This window comes from Grammomys surdaster, unplaced genomic scaffold, assembly GCF_004785775.1.
Source record: "Grammomys surdaster isolate TR1022 unplaced genomic scaffold, NIH_TR_1.0 190, whole genome shotgun sequence".
Classification (NCBI taxonomy): Eukaryota; Metazoa; Chordata; class Mammalia; order Rodentia; family Muridae; genus Grammomys; species Grammomys surdaster.
In genome coordinates, this window is record NW_021604635.1 from 746,539 (window position 1) to 773,878 (window position 27,340).

The 27,340-nt window shown below is 43.8% G+C and overlaps 1 protein-coding gene across 2 annotated transcripts in view; it reads right to left on the reverse strand.

Moving 5' to 3' along the window:
* The window catches only part of Pdss2 (decaprenyl diphosphate synthase subunit 2), a 231,586-nt gene that overhangs the window by 81,479 nt on the left and 122,767 nt on the right, over nt 1–27,340 (reverse strand). For both annotated transcript variants that reach the window (XM_028769082.1, XM_028769083.1), the window contains one exon: nt 20,784–20,982. In XM_028769082.1, the coding sequence (XP_028624915.1) occupies nt 20,784–20,982 (199 nt within the window). The remainder of the gene's footprint in view (nt 1–20,783; nt 20,983–27,340) is intronic.

Sequence of the window (27,340 nt, forward strand, 5' to 3'; positions counted from 1 at the left end):
GGCAGAGAGGCAGAGAGGCAGAGAGGCAGAGAGGCAGAGAGGCAGAGGCAGGCATTTCTCTGAGTTCGAGGCTGGCCTGGTTTACATAGGGAGTTCTAGACAGTCAAGATAACACAGAAAACCCGTCCTCACAAAACCAAAATCAAACCAAACCAAAAACAACAACAATAACAACAAAATCCAAACAATCAAAAACCCAAACTACCCCCCTAAAACAAGCCCCACAAATCTCAGCATTTATAATCAGGCAAGGCACTGGTGACTTGCATTGCTGTGAAGGAAAAGACTTGATAGAAACAACTTCAGAAAGGAGCGAGCTGTCTGGGCTCATGGCTTCAGAGTGTCTAGTTCATAACTGTGGCAGCCCTCAGCAGAAGATAGCAGTTACATGATGGCTGTCAGGAAGCAGCCAGTGATAACAGACCCCTAAGGATCAAAATCACTTCCAGAATATCCCAAAATAATGCCACCAACCAAAGACCAAGTGTCTCCATGATGCTTGGGGGACACTGCTGATTTAAACTGTAATATAAGGTACACTTGAGAAAACTTCTACGTATGAACTTGTATGGACTATCTCACACTACAGTTTATATATATGCTTGTATGTATGTATGTATGTATGTATGTATGTATGTAGTATGTATGTATGTATGTATGTATGTATTAAAAGTTCCTCTACCCTACATTATATATATTTGAGGGCTTGAATTTTATTTTTATAATTTTTTAATTTTTGAAACTATAATATACCATCCCCCTTTCCCTTTCTTCTCTCTCACCCCTCCCATGCACCTCTTTGCTCTCTCAAATTCATGGCCTCTTAAATGTTCACATAGACATGCTCTCGCACACCTAAATATTTAACTAGAACTTGCCAAGTTTACATAAAGTAGAATGTATATACTTCCAAGGCTGACCACTTCGTATTGGAGAAGCAGCTTGGGGACCGGGCTCCACAAGTCCCCTCCTCCCACATTTTCATGCCTGTTGGTTCAGGTTCGGGTCCCTTTTGATGTACTTTTATCTGTCATCTGTCATGGACCTTGGCCCTCTGTGATGATTTCTTCTTGTGTTTTTGATGCTCCTGGGGCCTCGTTTATGTTGACATTCCACTGCTGAGCTACATTCAAACCTTCCTTTCACTGTATCTTGAGGAAGGCTTTCATTAAGGTGCTTAGGCTGGTTTTAAGGCATGGAGAATGATGATAAAATTTTATTTCCATTGAAAAATATTAAGACTGATGGTCTACCTAAATAATTGTCAAAGTGGTGGTTGATCTAACTAGAGATAACATAACTACAGCTGAGCATACAACGTAGAGGCAGAGAAAGCTTGCTTAGTGTGCCCAACACTCTGGGCACTACAAGACAAACTCAGACCAAAGCAAAGCAAAAGAAAACAATGCTGAGTTCTGATTCCTGAGAAATGTAATTAAATTATCTTCATAAAAACCATGGAAATTGAGACCTAGAGGCACTGTTGCTGCCATATGGCAGTGGACACATGGAAGACACCCAGAGTGGAAGACAACTAGAGGCACACCTGCCACCAGGCAACGGTGGGTGGACGGGCACCACCAGACGAGCAGAGTGATTTGTGCACTATTGAGAGAGGAGGATCTGGACTGGAAACACGAAGATGGTGAGGACCAGCGTGGTATCCTGGTCCGTGCTGCTGCTGAGGGCCATGCAGCAGCAGGGGTCTGTGTCAATGTCTGTGGCCCATGTTACCACCAACGGCCATGCAGACATCCCTTCTCCGGTCATGCTGATGTCCTAGGGCTGCACAGAGCTGGCCCTGCCACTCACTAGTTGCAGCACTATGGAAAGCTAGTCCCGACTCTCACCCAGGCAGTGTGAAACAGCTGGCCACGGGGGCTTGAGAGCTGGAGAGCTAGCATCACCCTTCCCTGGGGCAGTGGCAGAGAGCTGACCTCTGACAGCTTGAGCTCAGCTGAACAAGTCAGCTGCCACCCAGAGCCAGATCCAGGGTTTTGAGCTGTCTTACTCAACGTTGACCCACCCCATGGATGAGCTGCTGCAGCACCTTAAGAACTAAAGGTCCTGCAGAACAACCTTGCAGGACGTCTCTGGTGCGGGGCAACAACAGGAGATGGGAGAGGAGTCCTGCTGAGGATCCAGGAAGGACAGTGTAGCAGAAGCCAGAGGCCTCAAACCAGGTCAGTAACTGGTTGTGATGAACATTTCCAGGTAAAGCTGTTGGAGGAAAAGAGTATCCCGTGTGACTATCTGAGGCACACCACAGCTCCCACAGGGAGATGATTTTTATTATTATTATGTTGAATTATTTTCATTTTTTGCTTTCTTTTGTGGAGGAGGTTGCAAGGGCAGAGGGTGGAAGCATGGGGAGATGAATGGGACCGAGGTACATGATGTGTGAAAATCGCAGATGATCAGTTAAAAGCTAAAAATAATAGAAACTGAGAAAAGTACATGGTGGTGAAAGAAATCAGTTAGCCCTCCCCCAGGAAAAAAGGTTCTTGCATTGCTGTACAAAGATGTCTGCTGAATATCCTTAAAGAGAAAAAAGCTGGTTATAAAATAGAATGATATAATAGGATTTTTAAAGCAAAATGAGGTCAGTCTGTTTGGCTTTTACATACAAACAAAAGGTCTGAAAGGAAAAACAAAAATGAAAATGACAATGTAAAAGTGACAGAGACCAGGAGACTGAATTAAAAATGTCTAACTTTTCTGAATCACTCGTAGTTATAAAGGCTAAATTTACAGCTGCTTAAACAGATCCCATATTATATTCTTACCCCCTTTTCATTATGTTGTGTCTGTAATTGGGTAAAATAATAAGTTTCCCCCCCTTGGGAGAGGGCCAGCATATTTTGTTTTTATTCTCCGAGAGAGGCTACAAGCTGAGTTATATCCACAAGACAATTTACAGGATATTGTCAGTCAATAGTCTCCAGAGCAGCCAAAGGAAGATCAGTGAGTGGTACTGAGTGCTCTGAGTAGAGATGCTGTGCCTTTCTCAATAAACGTGACTCGGGCGTCCTGTCAGTCAGCAGCTGACGGGTGGACTGCGTTCAAGAATGCTGTGATGTTTAGCCAGTGTACCAGGCCAGTGTGAATTAAAAGCCACAGCAAACTAACTCTTTAGGAAAAAAAGATGAATGTAAGCTACTGTGGCTCTCGTGAAGCTCGGTGACACAGTTGAATTTAATGTAATTTGAAAGGGTTCCTGAGTGGGGCTGGAGAGATGGATCAGTGGTAAAAGCACAGGCTGCTCTTCCAGAGGACCTGAGTTTTATTCCTAGCACCCACATGACAGCTCATGACTGTCTATAATTCCAGTTCCAGAGGTCTAATGCCCCCTCTGTGTCTACAACTCCAGTTCCACAGGTCTAACACCCCCTCTGTGTCTATAACTCCAGTTCCACAGGTCTAACACCCCCTCTGTGTCTATAACTCCAGTTCCACAGGTCTAACGCCCCCTCTGTGTCTATAACTCCAGTTCCACAGGTCTAACGCCCCCTCTATCCTTTGCAGTACCAGGCATGTTTGTGGTGCACAGAACTACATGCAGGCAAGACACCAGCACACACCATAAAATAAAATGTAAGAATCTATTGTCTGTGTCTATGATGTATATGTGTGTGTCCACATGTGCTACATGTGCTTCCTTCACATGTGCTGTAGCTTGTGTGAAGGCTGGAAAAGAACGGTGGTGTTGGCTCTCCCCTCAAATGTGGGGGAGATCAAATCGAGGTCACGAGGCCAGTACAGCAAGGACCTTTACCTACTGAGCCATCTTGCTGACCCTGGAGAGGTTGTTTTCAGTCACAGTTTTTACTACATTATGACAATGCAGAATGATAAAGCAACATAGCATTATTCTGTCTAGGTGGTATGTGAACATCAAACACCCAGCCTTTGCTACTCTTACCAGCAATGCTGATGGCATTAGTCACACACATGTTCACTGCACTCCTGGATCCCCTCCCTCGAAAAAAAACAGAAGCAAAGGCAAAATGTTAAAGAAAATACGTTTTTCAGCCCAGCTGGTAGACTGTTTGCCTAGCATGTAAAGACCCAGTGTTTGAGGTGAGGTGGTACACATGTAATCCCTGCACCTGGAAAGGAGAAGCAAGGGGGTCACAAGGTTAAGGTAATTTTAGGGGATTTATAGGCTAGCTTGGGCTATGTTTCAAAAAAAAATAAACAAAACTCCAGTAAACTGTCACTGTCATTCACACACACACACACACACACACACACACACACACACACACACACACTTTTCCTTTAAAGACAGAGTCTATATATTCCTGGGTGGCCTAGAAGTCTCTACATAGACCAAGCTGGCCTTGAACTGACAGAGATCTACTTCCCTCTGTTTCCCAAATGCTGGGATTAATGTTATGCATTGGCCTGGCTTTCAAACATTTTAGAAAAAAACAAAATAATGGTTTTAACACAAATACAGGCCATCCATATTATCAGGAAACTACAGAATTAGAGATAAAGAGGAGGGGTGGAGAGATAGCTCAGGGGTTACCAGGGCTCATGGCTTTTGCAGAGGACCACAGTTTGGCTCCCAGCACCCACACAACAACTCAAAACCATCTGTAACTCCTGTACCAGGGGAGCCAACATCCTCTTCTGGCCTCTGAAAGCACCAGGCCCACAATGTGGTACACAGAAAATAAAATAAAGAAATGTCAAAAAAAAAGATTCATGCTGCCAGGTGCGTAAGGCCTTGTGTTTCTGTGGGAGGGGTGGCAATCTGTTCTACTGAGTTGGAAGTTCTGCTAAGGAGGGACAGCAGGGAGAACGGCCTGGCCAACAGGACAGGTGCAGCAAAACCACAGCATTGATAATCCTCACCTCTGATTCAGAGCGGCTGATACAATGCTTAACAAACTACCCGTGACATAAAGGTTTTAGAAAACTTCAATTATCTAAATGAAAATATAAAATCCATGTGGCCACTAAATAGGCCTCCTTCTTTTCTTCTTGTAACTTGGTTTTTTAAAAAGGATACGTGGCCTGTTTTGTAGCATAGATTGTGACTACAATTTCCATAACCTACAGAAAGAACTGACTCCTTCAGGTAAGTTGTCCTGACTTCTACACACTTGTCCTCCCAGACTCCCCAGAATAACTAAGAATTTAAAGATTCCTTTAATTAAGCACTATACTTAAAGAAGTTACTGGTTAAAACACCATTATGGGACAGTTAGGTCTCAGGAAGTCCACACATCCAGAAATGAGCTCAAGTTGGACTGTTAGAACTTCTGGCTGCTTCTGCAGGAACTTATGAAACCAATTCCAATCTATCAAAAGGGGTCCTTCCCTGCCTCTGGCAGAAGGGACCTATGGCCACCCGTGGTGCTTAGCAGCAGACCAAAGCTCCTCGGTCTCCAGGCTCCCTCAGGCCCTACTCATAAGTACTTATCATACAGTTCTAAGTCGCCCCAGCTTCCTGGCCCTCCCTCTCTTCAGCTACTCATCCTCCTTCTAACCCACTCCCCTCCACACCGCACACCCCCCATGCTCCATTCTCTCTCTTGCTAGCTCAAGATCTCCATTCACCAGCTCACTTCTCTCTGCTTTGGATTCTTTCAGATGCCTCTGGATACTTTTTCTCTTATTCACAATAAAAACCTTCCCCTAATTCAGAGTGGTCCCAATCTGTTGTGGAGAGCCCTGGGGTTGCTGGTATTTTGATGCTAATTCTGCCCTGGAGGCTGCAAATAAGGAATAAGTCAAGGACTCAGGTGACTTCTCGTGAACCATCCCTAATGAATAAAGGACCCAATCACTGGGTGGGACTTCCAGAGGAAGAGAGGAAGCAGGAGGGAGAGAGAGTCCTTTTTGGACAGGACAGTGAGAGGGCAGGGTGTAGTGACTATTGTTTCCTGGTTTATCCTGGTGGATTCACCTGGTATGGCAGCAGAGCGTCGGTTTCCCTGAAGTGCACCATAAAGACTGTGGGGATTTTGAAGCACGGAGCGGGCGTGGAGCTGGGTGGAGAGACTCTGGAGCTCTGGTGCCATGTGGCCTGCCGGTGCAGTAGCGGGAACTGCTGATTGATTTTAATGCTTCCTGCTACACCAGTCCATGTCTAAAAGAATTCTAATATGTAACAGTATCACACCTTGCATACACTGTAACATATTTTAATGGACACATTGTCTATGTAGATCACTAAGGAAGTTACCCACAGATGAGCTGGAAACCTTCAGGCCAATGGCATCCCCCCACCTCCAGGTCTCAGTTTACTCATCCAGGAAAAAGGTATCTGGGATTACCAACCACCATCTCCAAGCTCAGTCTGGTCTACATTTACATCAGATCTTCATTTACAGTTCTGTGGTTTTTGTTTTCTAGGCCGTACGGTCTCATTACTTTGTCTTTGTAGCTCAGGCTGGCTTCAAACTTGCCACAGTTGTTCTGCATTAACCTCTGCCAAAATGAGCCACTACCTCTGGCTGCACTTTAAAATTAACAGTTAATACAGTTAGTTTGCTAGCTAAAACCTTTAAAAAACGAAACAAAACCGAAAAACCAAAAAGCAATCCTTTTTGAATAAAAGTATTTCTTTTTAACCATTGACCACTGATTATTTACCACTGTCCAAAGCCAAATAATCACCAATTTAAACACCAAATTTAATCCTGAAAAATGGCAGATTTTAAAAGTTTAAAATTTGTATACAAGAGGGGAAAATGAGATACAGTTGCAAAAGTTGTATTGAAGACCTTCGCAGAGGGGAGACGCTCTCTCAAGTCTCAGAAAGTCACGACCACCCAGTAATCTGCTCGAGACACCATGTACCGGAGCAATTGCGAGGTTGTTTATTAGGGCGTGACAGCTAGCTGCCGGTCAATTCGTATGCCCATGCAGGAGCTGAATTGACCCCGACAGCCAGTTTGAAAGGGGTTTTTAAAGGAAAAAAAAACACAAACCAAGGAATGGGGAGGGGGTGAGGGGTTGTTAGGGTGATGTAACATAAAAATAGTGGAACATTCCGAAGGAACCCAACCTACAGGAGTCAGGATCAGGTGAAAACTCTCTGTACGCTTATCTTTCTCAAGAATGTGGTCCTGCCCTGTTACTTCGGCCTTGCCCTGTCACTATGATTCTCAGCTTGGTTCCACCTGGCTAAATTGCATTCTAGCCAGTTCCTGTAATTAGTCTGTCCACATTCTTAACTTGCTTCATGCCTCCATGTCTTTGTCTTTATAAAGAAAGCTTAAAGAATACTTTATATGTCTAAAAAGAATTCTATATACCCAGTACCTATAATTTTTCACTCTACAGTATTACTAGAAAAACTGTAGACAGGTGTTGAGAACTGAATGGTTAGGAAAAACAAGGCGATTCTGCTATCATGATGTATCTATCATAGTATCGATGTCAACTGTTCTGCTCTCCACCTGCTCTCCACCTTCTCTCACAAGGGATAAAGGCCGTGGTGGCTAGGATGTCACAGTCACACTTGGGGGCACTATTTCAGTGATTTGCCTATTGTCTTCTATTGTGGCTTATAGTCTCCATGTTGTTTACAGGGATTCACCTAAGGAGTCTTCTCAAAGCTGTCTGCTGAAGGATGCATGGTGCCTAGTACAAGTGGCTTTCAAAGTCTGTAAGGTGCAACCTCACAATAAAGGCCACATTTATATCACGTATGCACTAACATAGCTCACGTTCCAGTTTCATTACTAACTGGGCTACAGTAAAAGGCAGACCTTTGCAATTCCCCAGCATCCCTTCATTTGTTTTGTAAAGAAGGTCTGGAAATACATAACTTGTGCATTAAAACTAACACAGCTTGTTCAAAACTATACTTATAATTTAACCAAACACCTTTACAGTTCTTCAAAAACCTAACCTTTATGGGAATTCTAATCCAAAAAAGGAAATAACTGTCCTTTCCCCACCTGTGGTGGTTTGAAAGACAATGGCCCCATAGGTTCACAGGGAGTGGTACTAGTAGGAGGCGTGGCTTTGTGGTACTAGTAGGAGGCGTGGCTTTGTGGTACTAGTAGGAGGCGTGGCTTTGTGGTACTAGTAGGAGGCGTGGCTTTGTGGGAGAAAGTATGTCAACGGGAGTGGGCTCTGAGGTTTCAAAAGCCCCACCCAAGACCAATGTGTCCATCTTCCTGCTGCTTGTGGATCCAGATAGAACCCTCCGCTACCTCTGCAACAGCATGTCTGTCTGCATGGGGCCATACTTCCTGTCATGATGGTAATGGACTAAACCTCTGAAGGGTAAGCCGGCCCCAGTGAAATGTTTTCCTTCATCAGAGCTGCCATGGCCATGGTTTTTAACAGCAATGGAAACCCTAACTGTGTCAGAAGTTGGTATGAGGGACTTGGGTATTGCTGTGGTAGGCAAGAACATGTTTTTCCCTGGAAGAAAATGGGACACTTTGGGGCTTTGAACTAAAAATGTGATTGGAGTCTTTTAGCTGGGCTTACTGGGCCATACTAGTAGAAGCATGCAAGATAGTGGTGCTGAGGGTGGTTTGAACTCTGGGGGCTCTGCTCAAGGAGTTTCCAAAGAGAATAATATTAATTAACGTGTGGCCTAGACATCGTTCTTGTGATATTTTGGTGAAGAATGTGGCTGTTTTCTGCCCTTGTCCAAAAAGTCTGCCTGAGGCTACATTGAAGAGCTTCGGATTAACAGCCTTGGTGGAGCACATTTCCAGACAAGCGAGCTCTGACTGTTGTGTGCCTATCAGTAGGCACTCTGATGCAGGTTTACAATGAACAGAGCGATTGGGCAAGGAAAACCACAACCTGCCCAGTGGGAAGAAGGAAGGCGCAGGGGAAGTGTGAACAGGGGAAGTATGAGCAGGGGAAGTGTGAGCAGGTCAAAGACAAGCCTTGTGCTGAGTGGAGGAAAGGAGTGCTGACCTCAGAGCAAGACCCCAGCCACGATGCCAACTTGTGAAAAGGAATTAAAGAAAAGCTTCCGGCATGGTGGTGCATACCTTAAATCCTACCAGTTGAAAGGCAGAATCTGGCAGATCTAAGTTCAAGGCCAGCCTGGTCTACAGAGCAAATTTCAGAACAGCCAATTTTAGGCAGCAAAGGAATCCATCAAAGAAAGAAAGCTAATGACAATGTAATTGAACAAGGGGGCCATGCTCCAGCTCCAGCAAGCAGCAGAACTTGGTAGCTTTCGACATATGGTTTTAGCTTTAGAGTCAATAATACAACAAAGGGATGATAGAATTTCCACCTAAGGTAAGGAAAGCTGGTGAGGCCAGGCATGTGTCAGAGGCGCATGTGTCCCTGGGTGGAGGCCCAGAGAGGCCATTCTGTGATGCTGTGAAGATCCTAGAATGATGGGATACCTGCCAAAGAGAGCTGCCAACAGGGACTGGAACCAGCCCAGGAGAGAGAAGTCTGCTTCAGTCAGCAAAGATGAATGGAGTTGGAGATCCGAAGAGTATTTTGACTTCAGACATGGAGATGCGGTTTATGCCCAGCTGGTTCTTGGTTTTGTTTTGGTCCAGTATTTCCTCACTATGATGCCTTCCCTCCCTCTGGAACACTAATATATATTCTGTGCCACTGTAAGTTGCAAGTATGTGGTCTACTTTTTGATTTGATTTTACAGAGGATTACAGTCAGGGGATTGCATGAGTTTCAGAAGAGACTTAGAACTTTGGACTTTTAAACTTTTAGACTGATAGACTACAGAGACTTTCGAAGTTGGACTATGATACGGCTACAAGCCCATGGGGAGGCAGGGAGTGGAATGTGCTGGTTTGAATGAAAATGGCCCTCACAGACTCAGGGAATAGCACTCTTAGGAGGTATGGTCTTGCTGGAGTAGGTCTTGTTGGAGGAAGCGTCACTGGGAGTAGGCTCTAAGGTTTCAAAAGCCCATGCCAAGCTCAGTATCTCTCTCTTACTACTGTCTGTGGATCCCGATATAGAACTCTCAGCTACTTCTTCAGTTCTTGTGTGCTAACATGCTTCCTGTCATGATGATAATGGACTAAACCTCAGAAACTATAAGTCAGCCCTAATTAAATGCTTTCTTTGATAAGAGTTGTCATGGTCTCTTCAGAGCAATAGAACATTGACTAAGACACCACACCCTCTAAAGGAAAATTTGGGGCTGGTTGACTTGAACTTCCAATTCTGAGAGTGTTAAACAGCTAATAAAGGCATGAAAGAGAACCAGAGTGAGTGAGCGAGCAGGTGAGAGAGGGGTGAGAGAGAGAAAGAGAGAGAAGAAGAGGGAGAGGAGGAGAAGAGAAGGACAGGTGGAAAGAGAAGAAGAAGGGCAGGGCAGGGCAGGGCGGGGCGGGTGCAGTGAGAGAAGATGGACAGTCTGAACTGAGGAATGGTCAGTAGTGGTCTTATCTAGCGTGCACAAAGCCCTGTCTTTTGGGGGAACTGTTTGTTTGTTTGTTTGTTTGTTTGTTTGAGACAGAGTTTTTCTGTGTAGTCCTGGCTGTTCTGGAACACACCCTGCAGACCAGGTTGCCCTCAAACAGAGATCTGTCTGCTTCTGCCCCGAGTGCTGGAATTAAACATATATCACCATGTCTGGCAAAGCCTTGGATTTGATCCCAGGACTGCATAAACTAGATGTGGTGGCTTATACTATACTCCTAGTACTTGAGACCCTGCTGTAAACAACAAACCAAAACCCAAGGCTAGACACTTTACATTCCTTCTGCTTTGTTATATCATACTTCACATCTATAAGACATGTATGTACTAGATTGGGTACACAATGTTTGGTGTTTCCTAATCTCCAGCTGTCTGAAAATGGTCCCAGAACAAAGGCAATTAGGGATGTCCAGCTGGGTGGAGTGGCATAAATCTAAAATCTCAATACTTAAGAGGCTGACACAGGAAGGCTGAGAGTTTGAGGGTAGCCTAGGCTATAGGGCAGCATCCTGTCTCAATTTTAAAAAGGAGAGAAATGAAAAAAGACAAACTTTATGAATAATCAAATGCATTTCCCAAAATGCTTAAAAAGAGACATCCTTGGCCAGCCATACACTCTAACAGCTCCACTTTACTATCCTCATGGTTCCGACGGCAGCACCGACCTTGGGGTCAGGCATGTGTCAGTTAATGACCTGTTGGACTAATGGCCTTAAGCCTTGCCTTGGGCACACAACTCCAGCAGGTCATTAGCTGCCAGAAGGGCTCTCCCCAGTCACTATTGCTAAATAAATAAAATCTGCTCCGGGCTTAGGCTCTATAAGCCAAGTTCAGCTGGTAGTGATTTTTTTCCTTGAGTGTTTCCAACTCTAATAGAGTTAAGAAAATGATGGAAATGCAGAGACAAAATTGATATCAATACAACAGAGCCATTAATGAAAATGGTCTCGGTTGATGCTTTGAATTCTCCGAGGATTTCTTTTTCATGTTGGTAGAATAGAGCAGGCATCTAATTACAGATGTACTACAGTTTGGAACTACACCTGCAAGTCAGTTGTTTGGAGCATATACCACACTTTTCTAACAACATTATACAGGGGTAGCCTATAAAAGCTTAGTTCCTTCATAATGTTAGAAATGCCATGTTTGTGCAATTAAAAAGATGATTAGAAAACAAAACTCTTATAAAATTTGCAACTAAATAAAGTAGGGGAAGAACCAACCAGTGAAATGGTTAAATTATCTTTAAATGTTGACAGTTAAGGAAAAAGCTTGGCTTACTAGGAGGATGAGGGTACGTACACATACTCGGTCCTAGTATTCCCTATCACCGCCTCTCTACTTTTACAAAGGTTTTGAGCTGGGGCTCATGCAGACCAGGCTGGCTTCACGCTTGTTGCATAGTGGAAGACCTTACACTCAGGATCTCGTCCTGTTTCTAGCTCCTGAGTGTGCGGATCACAGCCGTGCATTGCCATACGTTAAATTCCCTTTTCTTTTATAACTTCATAGTGCTGGAGGGCGAGACCCACGGTCTCACTCACCTGTGAATCCCACAAGTTACAGTAATGATGGTCTGACAGGACATGCCACCAGTGCAACACTGGCGTAAATGTTACAGGAGTAACCAATGACTTTCTGGTTGGCTCTAAGGCCCAGTCCACAAGATGGAGCCCACTCCTGTCACTGTTAACAGAGTCAACAACCTGCAGCTCCACAGTTCATTGGCCCTGGGGGGGCCCCTAATACTTTGATGCTGTTAAATGGGCACAGTATTATAATGACTCTAAATGACTTGTCAACATTCCCATGGATCAGCACAACACAAACTGGAGTTGGTGTGGAACGGGGGATGCATACTCAAAGTTGGGTGGGTAGGAGGTTGAGGTAAAGAGGGTAGATATGGAAAAGAGAATTGGAAGAGGGGTTAGATATGATAAAAATATATTGTATGAAATTTTCAAAGAACTAAAAATATACAAAAAATCAAATCAAGTATCAGGCACGAACATTTTTAATTTTAGCACTTAGGATGCAGAGGCAATGAGTAATTATTTTACTTTTTATTATTAATGCGCGTGTGCATGACAGTAGAGGGTATATGTACATGTGCACTATGGCACATGTGTGAAGCCCAGAGGACAAAGTCACAGAATTAGTTAATGGGTCAAGGTTGAATTGTTCCTAACTCTTGTGTCTTGTAGCCATTTTACCCAGAAACTGTGTCTCAAAAAACAAGAAAAAGACTACTATAGCCAACCATGCAGACAATCATGGTGTAGACTCAGCGCAACACACTTAAAGGGTTGTGCTTCTGGAGAATGTAGGCATTTGTTTTGTTTCATGAGGGTTGTGATGGTTTATAGATACTGGGCCCAGGGAGTGGTACTATCAGAGGATGTGGCCCTGTTGGAGTAGGTGTGGCCCTGTGGGTGTGGCTTTAAGACCCACATTTTAGCTGCCTGGAAGCCAGTCTTCTCCTAGCAGCCTTCAGATAAAGACGTACAACTCTCAGCTCCTCCTGCACCATGCCTGCCTAGATGCTGCCATGCTCCCATTGATGATATAATGGACTGAACCTCTGAACTTGTAAGCAGCTCCAATTAAATGCTGTCCTTTATAAGACTTGCCTTGGTCATGGTGTCTGCTCAAAGCAGTAAAACCCTAAGACAAGGGTGTTTTGAGTTCAAGCTTTTTCCCTCTTCTATTTTGTTGCCAGATTTCCAGTTGGTCAGACCTAGACAGAAACACTCACTTTACATGATGGCATGTGACCTTACTATGTAAAGAAATACTAGATTACATTGTTTTCACTCAAGGCTTTAATGAGATAATGCATTTTATAAGACATGATATTAGTTCGCTTTCTGTTTTTTTAGTATACTTTAAATATACTAATAATTTATTACTTTAAGAGCCAAGGAAGAAGACTCAGAAAGTGAAGTCTATTTAATATGTATCTATGTTTCAAATGATAAGGGAAAACCAGAAGAATATGATTTGTTTTGGAATTCTCAAGTATTTTCATGATGGTATTTTGACTTTTCTATTTAGTTGACATAGAGAAGGTCTCTTATTGTTCTGTAACAACCTACCTACCTTTCGTACCTACATACTCTGGCCATGAATATCCATACACAAGTAGATTATACGCACAGCAAAATATTAATCTTGGGTGTCAAACTAAAGAGGCTAAAGATATTAATGCAATATTTGCTGAGTTTGTGGGGGCACATGCCTACAATCCTCAGTTGGTGGAAGGATGGCAATCAAGAGTTCAAGGCCAAGCTGGGCAGTGGTGGTGCACGCCTTTAATCCCAGCACTTGGGAGGCAGAGGCAGGTGGATTTCTGAGTCCGAGGCCAGCCTGGTCTACAGAGTGAGTTCCAGGACAGCCAGGGCTATACAGAGAAACCCTGTCTCAAAAAACAAACAAAAACAAAAACAAAACAAAATGCCTATATAAAATGTATATGATTGGTGATGGGGAAACCTTAAGTTCATATAATATAGTATGTCTTTAAGTTAGAACGAAAAACTAATATTAACAGACAGGACAAACAAACTAAAAACCCCAATAGCAGCCTGTTTATTACAGGCTGAGGAGATGGCCTGGTCAGGAAGAGTCTGCCGTGCACAGATGAGACTTGCTCTCCTGCACCCATGTAAGACCCCAGTGTGGCAGAGTGTTCCTGTAACCCCAGCACAGGAGAGGTATAGGCAGGAGGCACCCTGAGGCTTGCTGGCCAGCCAGCTGAGCCAATCCCCAGGGTCCAGATTCAGGGAGACCCTGCCTCAAAAAACGGAGTGGAAACTGGCATGCTGGTGTGTGCCTTTAACCCCTGCATCCAGGAGGCAGAGCCAGGCAGTAAAAGGCCAACCTGTTTGCATAGCAAGTTCCAGTTCACTAAGGGATACAGAGTGAGACTTTGCCTTAAAATAAGTAAGTATGGAAGGAAAGAAGGAAGGAAGGAAGGAAGGAAGGAAGGAAGGAAGGAAGGAAGGAAGGAAGACAGGCAAGCAGGCAGGCAGAAAGTAAAAAAGGGAAATAAATAAATAAGTTAGTAACAACTGAAGAAGACACTGCCATTAAGCGCTGGCATTTACATGTACATGCACATGCTATCCTCACACCCACATGAACACACACCTAAATAAATACACATATACATACAAATATATATACACACACACTCATGCACACAAACATATAAAAAGAGGTTTATGTGCATAAATTGAACATATTTACACAAATAAAAACCTTCCTTGTAAACAGCATATTTATGCCTGTAGGAAGACAAAATTAACATAAGGAGATATATCACTAGTAAGGAGTACATCTGTGCTGCCAGCTATTTAGGAATCTAAGTCACGGATGCTTAATAGAATAGCCCCAATAGTGACATCACAACCATGCTCTGGGGTGTCAGACAGGATCAGCCTGACTCCCAGTCTCTCATCTGATGAATAGCAATAGGCCCATTTAATGAAAATGAGTGGTGTGTGTGTGTGTGTGTATGTGTGTGTGTGCATGCATGCACGTGTGCAGCAATGTGAATTTATTTCTCTAAGTGTTAGGTTTATCACTATAAAATAACCCTCTCTGGAAAAAAAAAAAAGCAATGACAAGTAGTCCCTAAATAGTCTTATTGCACTTTGCCATAATCTTAAAATCCAAATCCAGTCTATATAGATACCAAAGGAAACCTGTCCCGTTTTCTAAGTGATAAGTTATAGCGGCTGGGAAGACGGCTCAGCAGTCTGGAGCTCTTATTATTCTTGTAGAGGACCCTGGTTCTGTTCCCACATCCACACGGCAGCTCCACACGGCAGCTCCACACGGCAGCTCACAACCACGGAAACTCCAGTTTCAGAGGATGTGATACCCTCTTCTTGTCTCCCAGGGCTCTTGCATGTACATGGTAGATACTCACATAACTTCACACACTACACATAGTTTTTTGAAAAAATCTTTACAAATCATAGTGCTTTTCTATTTTATGGTCCTATCTCTAAATATGTAATATGTCTCTGCAATAACTTGATGCTCAAAACTAGAAATTTAGGTTCAGGAATGAGCACATGATCAGAACATTCTAGCATACTCTACATCAGTAGCCATGTCAGTGGTATGAGGGAACTGAAGACTTCAAAAGCCTGAGGTGTTTTTAGTCCAGGTCTTTAAATGATGGAGAACGAGTATAAAACGTTGCATAGCTGAATGAAAAGCCAACCACTGATTTTTAAAGTCACTCTTGAATTCAAAATCTTGTTAATTTGTATTTTTTGATTCTGTCTATATTAAGACTATTTTATAAGACAAAAAGACCATTGTCTCAGGATTAATATGCCAATTTCTATATTCAGGAATGTCTAAAAATCTAAGTGTTACCTAAGGCAGTTACCTAGAAGACCCCTACTATCTTTAGGGAAAAGCCAAAGGGAGTATAATTGACTTTGCTAATTTTACCATTGGTAATAATAAAACAGTTCTGAATTTCATCCAACAGCAGAAACCCTTTAGCTCACAGTTTGCCCCTGGAAGGGCACAGAGAAATGTACCATATAGACTGTATACAAACCCACTAGCAGAAGAAAGCACAAAACTGGCAGAATGAATAAGCCATAAAATATTAAACTGCTGCAAACATGCCAACTTTAATCATCAAGTTAAATATATACCCTTAAAAAAAAACCAAGCAGGCTGTCGCTGTGAAGACCAGTGACATATTATAACCAAGCAGGCTGTCGCTGTGAAGACCCGTGACATGTTATAAACAGAAACTCCGTTTCGTGTCCTGCCCGGTCCCTCACTATTGCAGTGTCTGTTTATTTTGCCTTTGTTAATAATTTTTTCTTATAAAAGGAAATTAAATAGTCTAACTATATATACCAAGATAATAATCATTTTTAGTGGTAAATCTAGTTTAATAAAATAGGCCCTCTGCTATGAAATATTCATGTTCCTTTAAATACTATTGTGAGGAAAACAGAACCAAGCACTTAACTGAAGGGGCTGGCTCTGAATACAGGGAGGCGTTGTCAGAGAGCACTGGACTTCACACACTTACTTCTCCTACTGTCTCTGCAGTTCACACTACTGTCACACAATGTGGACTTCAACTGTCATGTCTACATCTAGAGATCAATCGTGGACCTCTGGACATGACATTCTCGTCTCACAGAAAATGACCTGGTGGCACATCTTCCGGAACCGAGCCTGTAGAACCTTCAGGACCCTTTCAAGAACAAGGTGAAGATCCATGGTTGGAGTGAACGGGAGGGATGCACAGGATGAAGGCTTAAGTTTAGCAGAACCGTCAAACTCAGAGAGAGACACAGAATTGTCTAAAAAGGGATTTTCTGCTGCAGGGGCTGGACACAATGCAATGTCATGGAGCACTGTGTGCAGAGGCTGTGGAGGCACCGGCTCCCATAGGGAAGGGGGCCAGGCCATTCCTATTTCTCAGGCACTGCTGTCAAACATGCTGAGGGTTCTTTTTATTTTTTCCTGGTCTTCTCTTTGTGAGTCAAGCAGTGCTGCTGAAATCCGGTGCCTAATGGAACAGATGGTGGAGGTCTTAGGTTCTGGAAAATGTGTAGTGATGTCTTTGAATGCTAAACACCATGAGCAGATTTCACAGGCTGTGGATCTGACTTGATTTTGATGGTAATAAAACCTCCATTTTTACTGAATTTGAACCACAGTGAAAGAAAGAATGTGTAACTGACACAAGCTAGTTAAGGAAAGAGAATGCTTTGGCTATTATCCCCACAATGGGAAGCAGCTCAGACATCCGCTGCTTCACTCTGGCATGACTGTACTTTCACATAAGCCACCGCTCCACTTCCCTGGGTACACCCAGTACTGCAGAACAGTCCCAGGGAATTCACCTGACAATGAAGGGGAAACAAAGGAAACCTCTCTGAAAGCAACCAGCCTTGGTGGCTTTTCCAAGGTAAGACCATGTTGAGGCTAACTCCCCAAATACAGAACTAGGTACATGTAAGTAACAGATCTAGAGTATTTCCTCCTCTTGGGTATTTGGGTCTATTCCATAGAGGCCACTGTTTATGCCTACAGGTTATCATGTGCAGCCCAATGAACCCACAGATCTCTACAAACTTTTACCTTTGGAGGCTTTCCCTTCTCTAAGTAAGGTCCGTGCTTTTCATAGACCACAGAAGGGCTGGCAGAAAGGGAAGACAGACCATAGGGCCAGTGACTCCCAGGGACAATTAAAGAGATTCGCTCTTGCCTTCACATGTGGATTCCAGTGATAAAATTAGTGAGACCCAACAGCTGTATGACGCAGATAGAGGAGAGAGGAGTCTGAGATCAGGCAAGCTAGCAAGCAAGCAGGTTAGCCCAACTAGACGGACGTCTGAGGCTCCTACTCTGTTTCATGAAAGTCATTTCTGTTCCCCACACGGGTAGAAGAGAAACGTTCAGCATTATCACACTATTTTCTCTTTTAAAAGCAGTGGCTCTAACTTGTGGTAGCTTGACTATGCTTGGCTCCGGAAGTGGCACTCTTAGGAGATGTGGTAAGTGTGGCCTTATTGGAGGATGTGTGTCACTGTGGGACTTGGCTTTGAGGTCTTACGCTTATGCTCCTTTCAGAGTGGAAGAGACCCTTCTAGCTGCCTGCAGTAGACAGTCTCCTGCTCCGGCCTTTGGATCATGATATAGAACTCTCAGCATCTCCAGCACCATGTCTGCCTGGATGCTGCCATGCGTCCTGCCATGATGATAATGGACTGAACCTCTGAACCTGTAAGCAGCCCCAATTAAATGTTGTCCTTATAAGAGTTGCCTTGGTCATGGTGTCTGCTCACAGCAGTAAAACCCTAACTAAGACAATATTCATCTACATTAAGAACTTTAAAAATACTGATTATCTGAATACTAAAATATAAGAAGTATATACTTATATAAAGTATGAGGAGACTGGAGAGATAGCTCAGCAGTTAGGAACACTGGCTGCTCTTCCAGAGGACCTGGGTTCAGTTCCCAGCACCTACATGATGACTCACTGCCGGGAGCCAAACCCAGGAAATTATCTGCTGTTCTGGATAGCCTAGTCAATACAAGGTTAAGAAAGGACTTTCGTTTGCCGGTCTCAGGTCCCAGGAACTTAAAGAACGTCTGGCATTTCCTGGGAGCCAGTTACGACAGTGGGATGGTCTTGGGCAATAAGGATACAAGAGTGGGATGGTCTTAGACAATAAGGATATAGTGGGATAGCCCTAAGCAATGACCCTCGCCTAAACTTCCGGCTTTGCTGTGTCTTTATAACCTGCCCCCGAAATTAAAGTTTCAGAGCTTGATCAGAACTCCATCCAGACTAGCTCTCATTCCTTGTGTCTCTTGTCCCTTCATTCTTTCGCCCCCTTCCCTAGGGTCTCGCTGAATCCCCAGCCTGGGCAATTCACAACCATCTGTAACTGCAGGTTTCAGGGGATCTGACATTCTCTTTGGCTTCCACAGGCATCTGAACACAGGCCCTAGCTGCCTGCAGAAGACAGTCTCCTGCTGCTGACTTTGTATCAAGATGTAGAAGTCTCAGCTCTTCCAGCACCACGTCTGCCTGACGCTGCCAAGCTTACGCACATAAATAAACTCACTTAGGCCACTCACCCTCACCCCCATGAAGTAGATTACTTACTTGCTTACTTATTTATGTAACTATTTACTTTTGAGGCAGGCTCTGGCTGGCCTGAACTCTGTTCTGTAGACCAAGCTGTTCTCCAACTCATAGAGATCTGCTTGCTCTGCCTCTCAGGTGCTGAGATTAAAGGTGTCTGCCATCACACCCAAGTTACAATAACGACTCTTCGTTTTGTTTTGTTTTGGTGACAGGGTTTCTCTTTATAGCCCGGACTGTCCTGGAACTAACTCTGTAGACCAGGCTGGCCTCGAACTCAGAAATCCGCCTGCCTCTGCCTCCCGAGTGCTGGGATTAAAGGCGTGCGCCACCACCGCCCGGCAATAATGACTCTTGATGCATGTTTACGTAGTTTAGTTTGTTTTTCAGCCGTATCTAATATTGCATTACTGATATTTTTGTTCTGTCTGCACTCCCCACTCCCCCCCCACTCCCTTCCTCTTTCTGCTGCCTCTTTCTTTCCTCCTACCACACCCATCTCTTCGCCAGTAGTGACCACAGATGCCAGGAAAGGGCACTGGATTGCCTGGAGCTGAAGTTACAGCCTGCTGTTAGCTGCCACATGGAAGCTGGGTATTGAACCTGGGTCCTTTGGCAGAGCAGCCAGTGCTCTTAACCTCTGAGCCAACTCTCCAGTCCTCTAACTCCCTAAAGAATACATTTTTAAGGCTGGGTATTGGTGAGATGTGACTGTGCTGTCATCATTTCAGAAGCTGAGGAAAGATCATCACAGGTTTAAGCCCATGAGCACACAGAGGCCCTTCACTGAGCCTGGAGATAGGCCAGTGGCCAGAAAACTCCCATAATCCTCTGCCTTTGCACACTTGGGAGTCTGAGTCCGGAGAATCACTACACATCTGAGGTCACACAGTGAAATTTTGTCTCAAATAAACAAAAGTATAACAAAGACTATCTACACTCACAAAGCAGTGACATGATTAACATTCTGATGTATTTCCTTGTAGTTTGTTGTTGTTCATTCATTCCTTTATATTTGGGGGTTCTTTTTGTAACATAGGTGAGAACTTTCTTAATACGTGTAAGTTAGCTTTTAATCTTATTTTTTCGAGCACATGTTTTTTTTCATAGAAGGTTTATGCCTATATAGCACACATTTAGATACACCAGTTAGCCCCTTCATTATTGACAGTTAATCTGCTAACTTTTTACTGTTACAAATAAATCTATATACCACACATCCATTTTCCCATTCCAGAATATATTATTCAGATAAATATTTTAAAATAGTTCAAAGGCTTTGAGCATTTCTAGTTGCCCCTCCCCCCACTGCCTCCCCTGTCTCTCTTTTCCTTCCTACCATCCTTGTACATGGCAGGCCAGTGTTCTACATCCTCATTTTGGATTTATATCTGGATTTTTATTTTGGGGTTACTCTAGAGATCTGAACTTGTGATAATCCTCCTACCTCATCCTCTTGAGTATGTGTGTTTGTGTGTTTGTTTGTTTTTTCTTTTTTGAGGCCCAGGCTGGCCTTGAACTTATGATCAGCCTGCTTCTGTCTCAGAATGTGTGCCACCACACGTGCTCTTCAAAGTGTTTCCTAGCATTAGTCTTTTACTTCATGTTGACACTGCCAAGATCGCCATCATCAGTATCAGTGAGCATCCGCTTGGAGGAGCTGAACAGCAGGCCACACAGAGCTGACAAGACACCTGAGGCCATGCAGGCACAAGTGAGCCCCCTCTGTTTTTACCTTGGTGTTCTGTAGAAGAGCTAGTCCATTGCAGGCATTTGCTAGAAGGAAGTCTCCACTCAGGATAGCTATTTTGTTTCCAAACTGCATGTCTTTCAGTGGTCCATCAGCTGACTGCAATTCATTCAAGTTTACTATCCCACGATGCACCAGGAGAGCAGTATGGATAAGTTCCGTGATCTCTGCCAAACTTCTTTGACTGAAACATAAAGAAAAGGTTTGTCTTAATGTCAAGACTGCATCACTCCATCACTCTATGACCAGTGGCAGGCTCGGGTCTCAAACATTAAACCATGCACACGTCACTTTGGAGGAAGAGGGGTTCATTTTCTAATAAAGTCTTTCGAGGTCTTTCTGTTGACTGACTAGTCTGGGAGTTCTCTGTAGTCCTCCTTACTCTGCCCTCAGAGAAATGGTGGCCAGGAGCGCCACCCTCCTAGTTTCATTGAGATGTCTTGCTTTCAATGCACAGTTCTTCCTCACCTAACACTAAGATTTCTAGGGCCCATCAGTTCCAGCACCTGGTTAACTGTAAATTCGATGGATGTAAGGCAGGAGCTAAGTACTTCACGTTCATTATCTCTTTTACTCCTAAATATAAAGCTGGGGGTGGGGGTCAGAAACATGGTCTCTATCTTCAAGGACATGTCTTCTAGACTAAGAAGGACATATATGCCTTGAGCAGAAAATAAGACAGAAAGGCCTCACAGCTCAGGACTGTATTCCATGAGAGAAGTCAGGGAATGCCTGTTTCCCTTTTATATATTTTCCTACCTTTGCACATTTTGTATGAGAATAAAAGTAATATTTTTATAATCAAACAAAACTTTCCAAGTATATTGATCCAGAATAAAATCTGATGGAATATAATGTATGTGACAGGTAGAACAATCAAAACAAACAGCTGGGAGCACGGTGGCTCAGGGTGGCTCATGCTTCCCCAGCCGGCACCAGGAGGCCGAGCAGGAGCACAGTGCCTCATGCTTACCGAGTTCACACCAGGAGGCTGAGCACATAGGACTGCCATGAGTTACAAAGTGAGTTCCAGGCCAGTTTCGGTTACAGGGGAGACTCTGTTTTAAACCACCATAACAGAAATGACCCTCCCCACATTAAACCAAAGCAAGCAGTCACTGAGACTTTAAGCCTCCCCTCAACCCTGTATCACTTTATGACCCTACAATGGAGTTAATCCTCACTCAACTCACACAACTCAAGGGCACAGTACTGTGGAGCTGGGACTCTGTTGGACTCTTAACTACTCTAGACGACTCCAGTGAATACAATGTGGTTTGCAGGCCCCTACTTCATCCTTCCATATCAGCTCTGGGCTTGGCTATGCTACTTGCTTCCCCAGTAGGACATCAATAAAGAATTTGAAAGCAAAGTTTAAAGAAAGCTCACAAAACACAAGCTTAGGCTGGTTTAGAGAGTTGCATGATCCTAGGCTGACGGGCCTTTCAGTTAATTCAGACAGGTAAAAAATAACTTATGCTGTCAAGTCACCAAAATGTCTAATGGTTTGGTATGAAATAATAGCTGTTTGATAAGAAAATTAAATACTCAGGCATAATATTGCTATAACAAAAGGCTAGACTGAGTCTGTGCTTTGAGCCTGAACAACGTAGGGGGTTCAAAATGGTTCCTTCTTAGCATAACTGGTCATCTGCAAATAGTGTGTCGGTAGGTGTGTCACGGCAGTCCATCTGTCTTCATGTTGGCAGAAGCCTTTTCTATGGGGTCTTCACAGGGGCCTGGGCACCTTTGGGACCCTGGGCTGGAGCTGCAGCCTGGACCTTAGCTGGAGCTTTGGCCTCTGCCTTGGTTTGAACCTTGGGCTTTGGTTGGCAGAGCCTACGACCCTTGGCCATGTAGCTTTGAATCCGCTTGAGGTGAGCGATGAAAGCCAGGCGTCTGAGTTTGCGGCTGGGGCCCTTTGGCATCTTGGGCTTGATGGCCTGAGGCTTCACAAGGGCCTTGATGGCCTCTGCGTGTGCATTCACTGCCTTTGCATTGTTGGCCTGCATCTTCTTCAGGCCTTTCTTGTTGTGCTTCTTGGCAAAGCGCATGTTCCTCAAGAACTTGGGGTCAACCCCCTTAAGAGACTCGTATCTTTGTGACCAGGGTTTCTTGATGCCATTTCTGTGCCATTTACGGGACTGGTTGTGTGTGGTGTGGTTCTTGGACTTGGCCATGTCTGCACAGTAACCCGCGGCTTCCCAATAAATTATATTAATAAACTTAGCTAGACAAGGAAATTTCAGGCAGATTCTGAGAGCATCAGCTAGCTTTCGATATATAATATACAGTTTATGTAGATACATATACAATACAAGAGAGAGAGAAATTAAAGGGAGTTGTTCAGTTTGCAAGCAATAGAGCACAATAAAAGAGTGAAGACTTGGTAAGCTGAAAATGAAACCATTTCATACATTCATAAAAAAAATTCCCAAAGAAAGAAATAGTATTAAAAAAAAGAATAATTCAAAAATGTGGACTGATTGCTGGGCAGTGGTGGCACACACCTTTAGTGCCAGTACTTGGGGCAAAAGCAGACAGATCTCTATGAATTCAAGGCTAGTCTGGTCTACAGAGCAAGTTCCAGGACAGCCAGGGCTACAAAAATTGAAACCCTGTCTGAAAGAAAGAAAGAAAGAAAGAAAGAAAGAAAGAAAGAAAGAAAGAACAACAAAAAACAAACAAAAATAGTGGGCTGACAAGATGGCTCGGCAGGTAAGGCTTGAGTTTGATTCCCATGTGAAGGTAAAAGGAGAGAACATGTTCCCTAAAAGTTGTCTGCTGACCTCCACATGCACACTGTGGCTTGCTTGTAATGTTGATAACAGCAACAACAATAATAACAACAGTAGTAATAGGTGTGGGCTGTATACTGCGAGGCAGTATAGACTTGTAATCCTAGAATCAGGAAGGTGCAGGCTGAGACCTCAGCACCACAGTGACTGTGAGATTAGTGGGGGTCACAAGAGACTCTGTCTTTAAAAAACATCTTAACATTGCACTTGGTGATGGGGAGACCTCTCATTCACACACACAAGTTCTGTGAGTTTTAAGGGAATAACTTCATAGCAGCTTCACTCTCAGTTCAAAGTCCAGAGGTTTGCTTGTAAAGACCCAGAGATGAGGCTTTTATAACATGAAGTCACAGAACTCTCCAGCAGGTTTAAGGAAGTTGTAGAGTTTGGGCTAAAGGAGCTTCTGAACACCCAGCCTTGTGTGTTCAAACAGCAGACAAAATCAGGGCAATTCTCAACCTTCGTCAGAGAAGCACGTGCGGAGCGATGGGATGCCGCCATCACAGCCTTCTCTTCAAGGCTCAGAGGTCCACAGGAAAGAGGAGACAGAAAGATGACAAGAGCTAGCGGTTAGCGGTGGTGGGTGACTCCAAGAAAACAGCTTCCTCCAGAGACAAGAGGATGCTACACATGAGCTCAGAGACTGGGACGGCGCACAAGACTGGCACAGGCTCCAGCACACGGGGTCCCAGTGCTGAAAAGGGGAAGTGGACCAGGGGTCCAACCCAAGCCAAGCGGTTATTTTCAGTTGATATCTGCTGAGAAAGGTAAATTATGATGTTTTCTTGTTATTGCTATTAGGAAGCAGTGCAAGCCACATCATGGATGTCACAGTTAGGACAACCCTCAATACGCTCTCTCCTTTCACCTCTGCACACCTTTCTCAGCAAGTGCCCACCAGAGCACAGCTAGGTGGATCAGCTGCTCTCCAGGGCAGGCCCCACGAGCAGCTCACCAACACAGCACGCTCTGTGCTTGGTTTTGGCATCTTTTGTCCTACTGACTTTCCTTTCTTAGTTTGTCTGTTTTGACTTTCATATTTTGTTGTTTTTCTTTTTCCTTTTTTAAGAGAGAAAGGAAAGTTGTGTGTGGAAGAATATGATCAAATATATTATAAAAAAAACTAAATAAAACTGAACAACAAACAGTAGACCATTGCGTGAACCAACCAATTCTCACAAAGGAGGGCAGCAGCTCAGAGGGCAGAGCAAGTGTCACAGAGAATGGCCAACCAGGCAGCTGCTCATAGGCACTAGGACTGGGCTAAGCAAGCATTCCTTGCTTGCAGAACAGGTAGTTCTGATGCCCAGCTGGATTTCAGACTCGCTAAGGACCAGTGAGATTGCTCTCTCCTAAGAGACAACACGCTTACTGTAGTTATCCAGGCTGCCCCGAAGCCCTGGGCCTCCAGCAGCGCTGCTCTACCCGCTGCTCTACCCGCCCAGCTGTCTTGCTTTCCTCTCAGAAAATATTTTTAAGAAGTGGAGCTGAGAGATATAAAACCATCTTCTAAAACAGGTGACTAAAGAAAGGATTAAAATTTTATGATGGGGCTGGAAACACAGTTCGGAGGTCAAGAGTGCTTTCTGCTCTTCCACAGGGCCAGGTGCAGCTGCAGCTGACAAATGAGGAGAAGCTGACACCCTCTTCTGGACGCTGGGAGCAGTCCTATATACATGGCATACACTTGCATAGACAAACATATAAGTAAAAATAAATCTTAAAAAATGTGCTGCTATCTTGCAAATACTTTCTATTTTTATGAAGCCATTCCCTAAAAAGAGAAAGAAAAAACAAACCCAAACAAAATCAGGGATGGGTAAGATCTGTAAGGAGCTAAGAGGATGGAGGGGAGTGGATCAAAATACATTGCATACATATATGAAACAATCAAAATTAATAAATCCAGGCTTGATGGCACATACCTTTAACCCCAGCATTTGGGAGGTAGAGACAAACAGATCTCTGTGAACTCAAGGCCAGTCTGGTTTACAAAGCAAGTATTTATGTAGCCAGGGAGACAGACAGGCCCTATCTGAAAAAAACACCAAAAGAATTAATAGAAGAATTTTTAAAATTTATATTGTCCCATTTGACAAAAATTGCACCATGAAATTATGAAAAAGCATAGAAGTCAGAAGGCTTAAGCATTTAGGTTAGGTCTCTTAGGCAGTTTAACTCAAGAAAGAAAGTAATAGCCCAGCAAGCAAAAGGCTGTAGGTGTTTTTAATTACCACAAGGATGCAAATGAGTAACTATGAGCTTTTAATAAAGACATCTATAATAATAAACAGCTTTCACTAAATAAATAAGCACCTTTAAATGCTGCCTCATCAGAAACAGCATGAACAGTGGTAGTAATAAGTAGCTGAAAATCTCCATGTGTTGTGGCCATCACTTACAAAGCACTCCACAGTACAGCCTGTTTGCTGTTTTCGTTACAGCACGGCCAGGGAGCAGGAAACTTAGAAAGGACAAAAATATAACCCACAGCTGCCCTGTCATAGTGACCAATGACAACGTAAAATGTTTCTTCACCCAAAGAATAGTAAACGGGGGAGGGGAAGCCAAGGGCATCAAAGTATACAACCGTGGTACGCGCCCACCCGGCTCTCACCCAGCTTTTAGCCTTACTTCTAAGCACCATGGAAAGAAACTTAAGAGACATAATATAAGAGCAAGATTGTCTCTAAAAAAATTAAGACCCCCCTCTCCTCCTGTTTCCCTCCAGAAAGGGTTTCACTATGTAATCTTGGCTGTCCTGGAAAATATGTAGACTAGGCTGTCCTCAAACCCACAGAGATCGGTCCTTCTCTGCTTCCTGTGCTGGAATTACCATCCCCAACATGTTTTGGTTTTTCCCCATATTTATTCTTAATTATCTGTATATGTGTGTCTGTGTCTATGTGTGGGCTTATCTGTGAGTGCAGGCACCTGCGGTGTCCAGAAGAAGGCATCAGGTCCCCTGGAGCTGCAGTTAGAGATGCCTGTGAGACACCCAACATCCATGAGTGCTAGGAACCAACCCTGGGTCCCTTGGAAGAGCAATAAATGCTTTTAACTGCTCAGCCACCTCCCCAGTCCCAAGCTTGCCTATTTTTGTTCACGGCAAGTGGGAAAGTTAATCAGGTTTCCCCCAATCCTTTTATTAGAACCAAATCAATAGATTTATTCTAATCAACAACAGCTTGAAAATAATTTCCTTTTTCCTACTTCACAAGACAGCCCAGTGGTGAGCTCCTTGCACGCCCAAGTAAGTCATTGCTGACAGGAAGTGAAGAAACAGAAAGCAGATTTTTTTTCTAGTTCTCAATTTCCTAGAGTCAGGTTTTTCTTATGGTGTTGTTTCTCATTACTTAGACTAGGAGACAGTTGTTAAAGAGGAAACTATTGCTATTATTGGTTCCCGCTTTCTGTAGGAACAGGAATGGAGTGTTCGGTCATCTTTAAACCTGTTCTGTAATTACTGTCTAGGACTGTGCTCTCCACTTCTCAGATTTTATCAGATGAGCAGCTCTGGATCACATTGTGCAAATGTACAAGGTAGTGGCCAGCCGGAAGCAGGGCCAGGGCGAAGGAATCTAAGGCAATTTGCTTCTTAGCATCATAGTCCTATGTTAGATACCCAAAGCAATTCAGTTAAGCTTTTAGTATACTGGATCTAAAAATTACCTTAAAAGTCTTCATGCCATCACATACACACACACACACACACACACACACACACACACACACACACACACA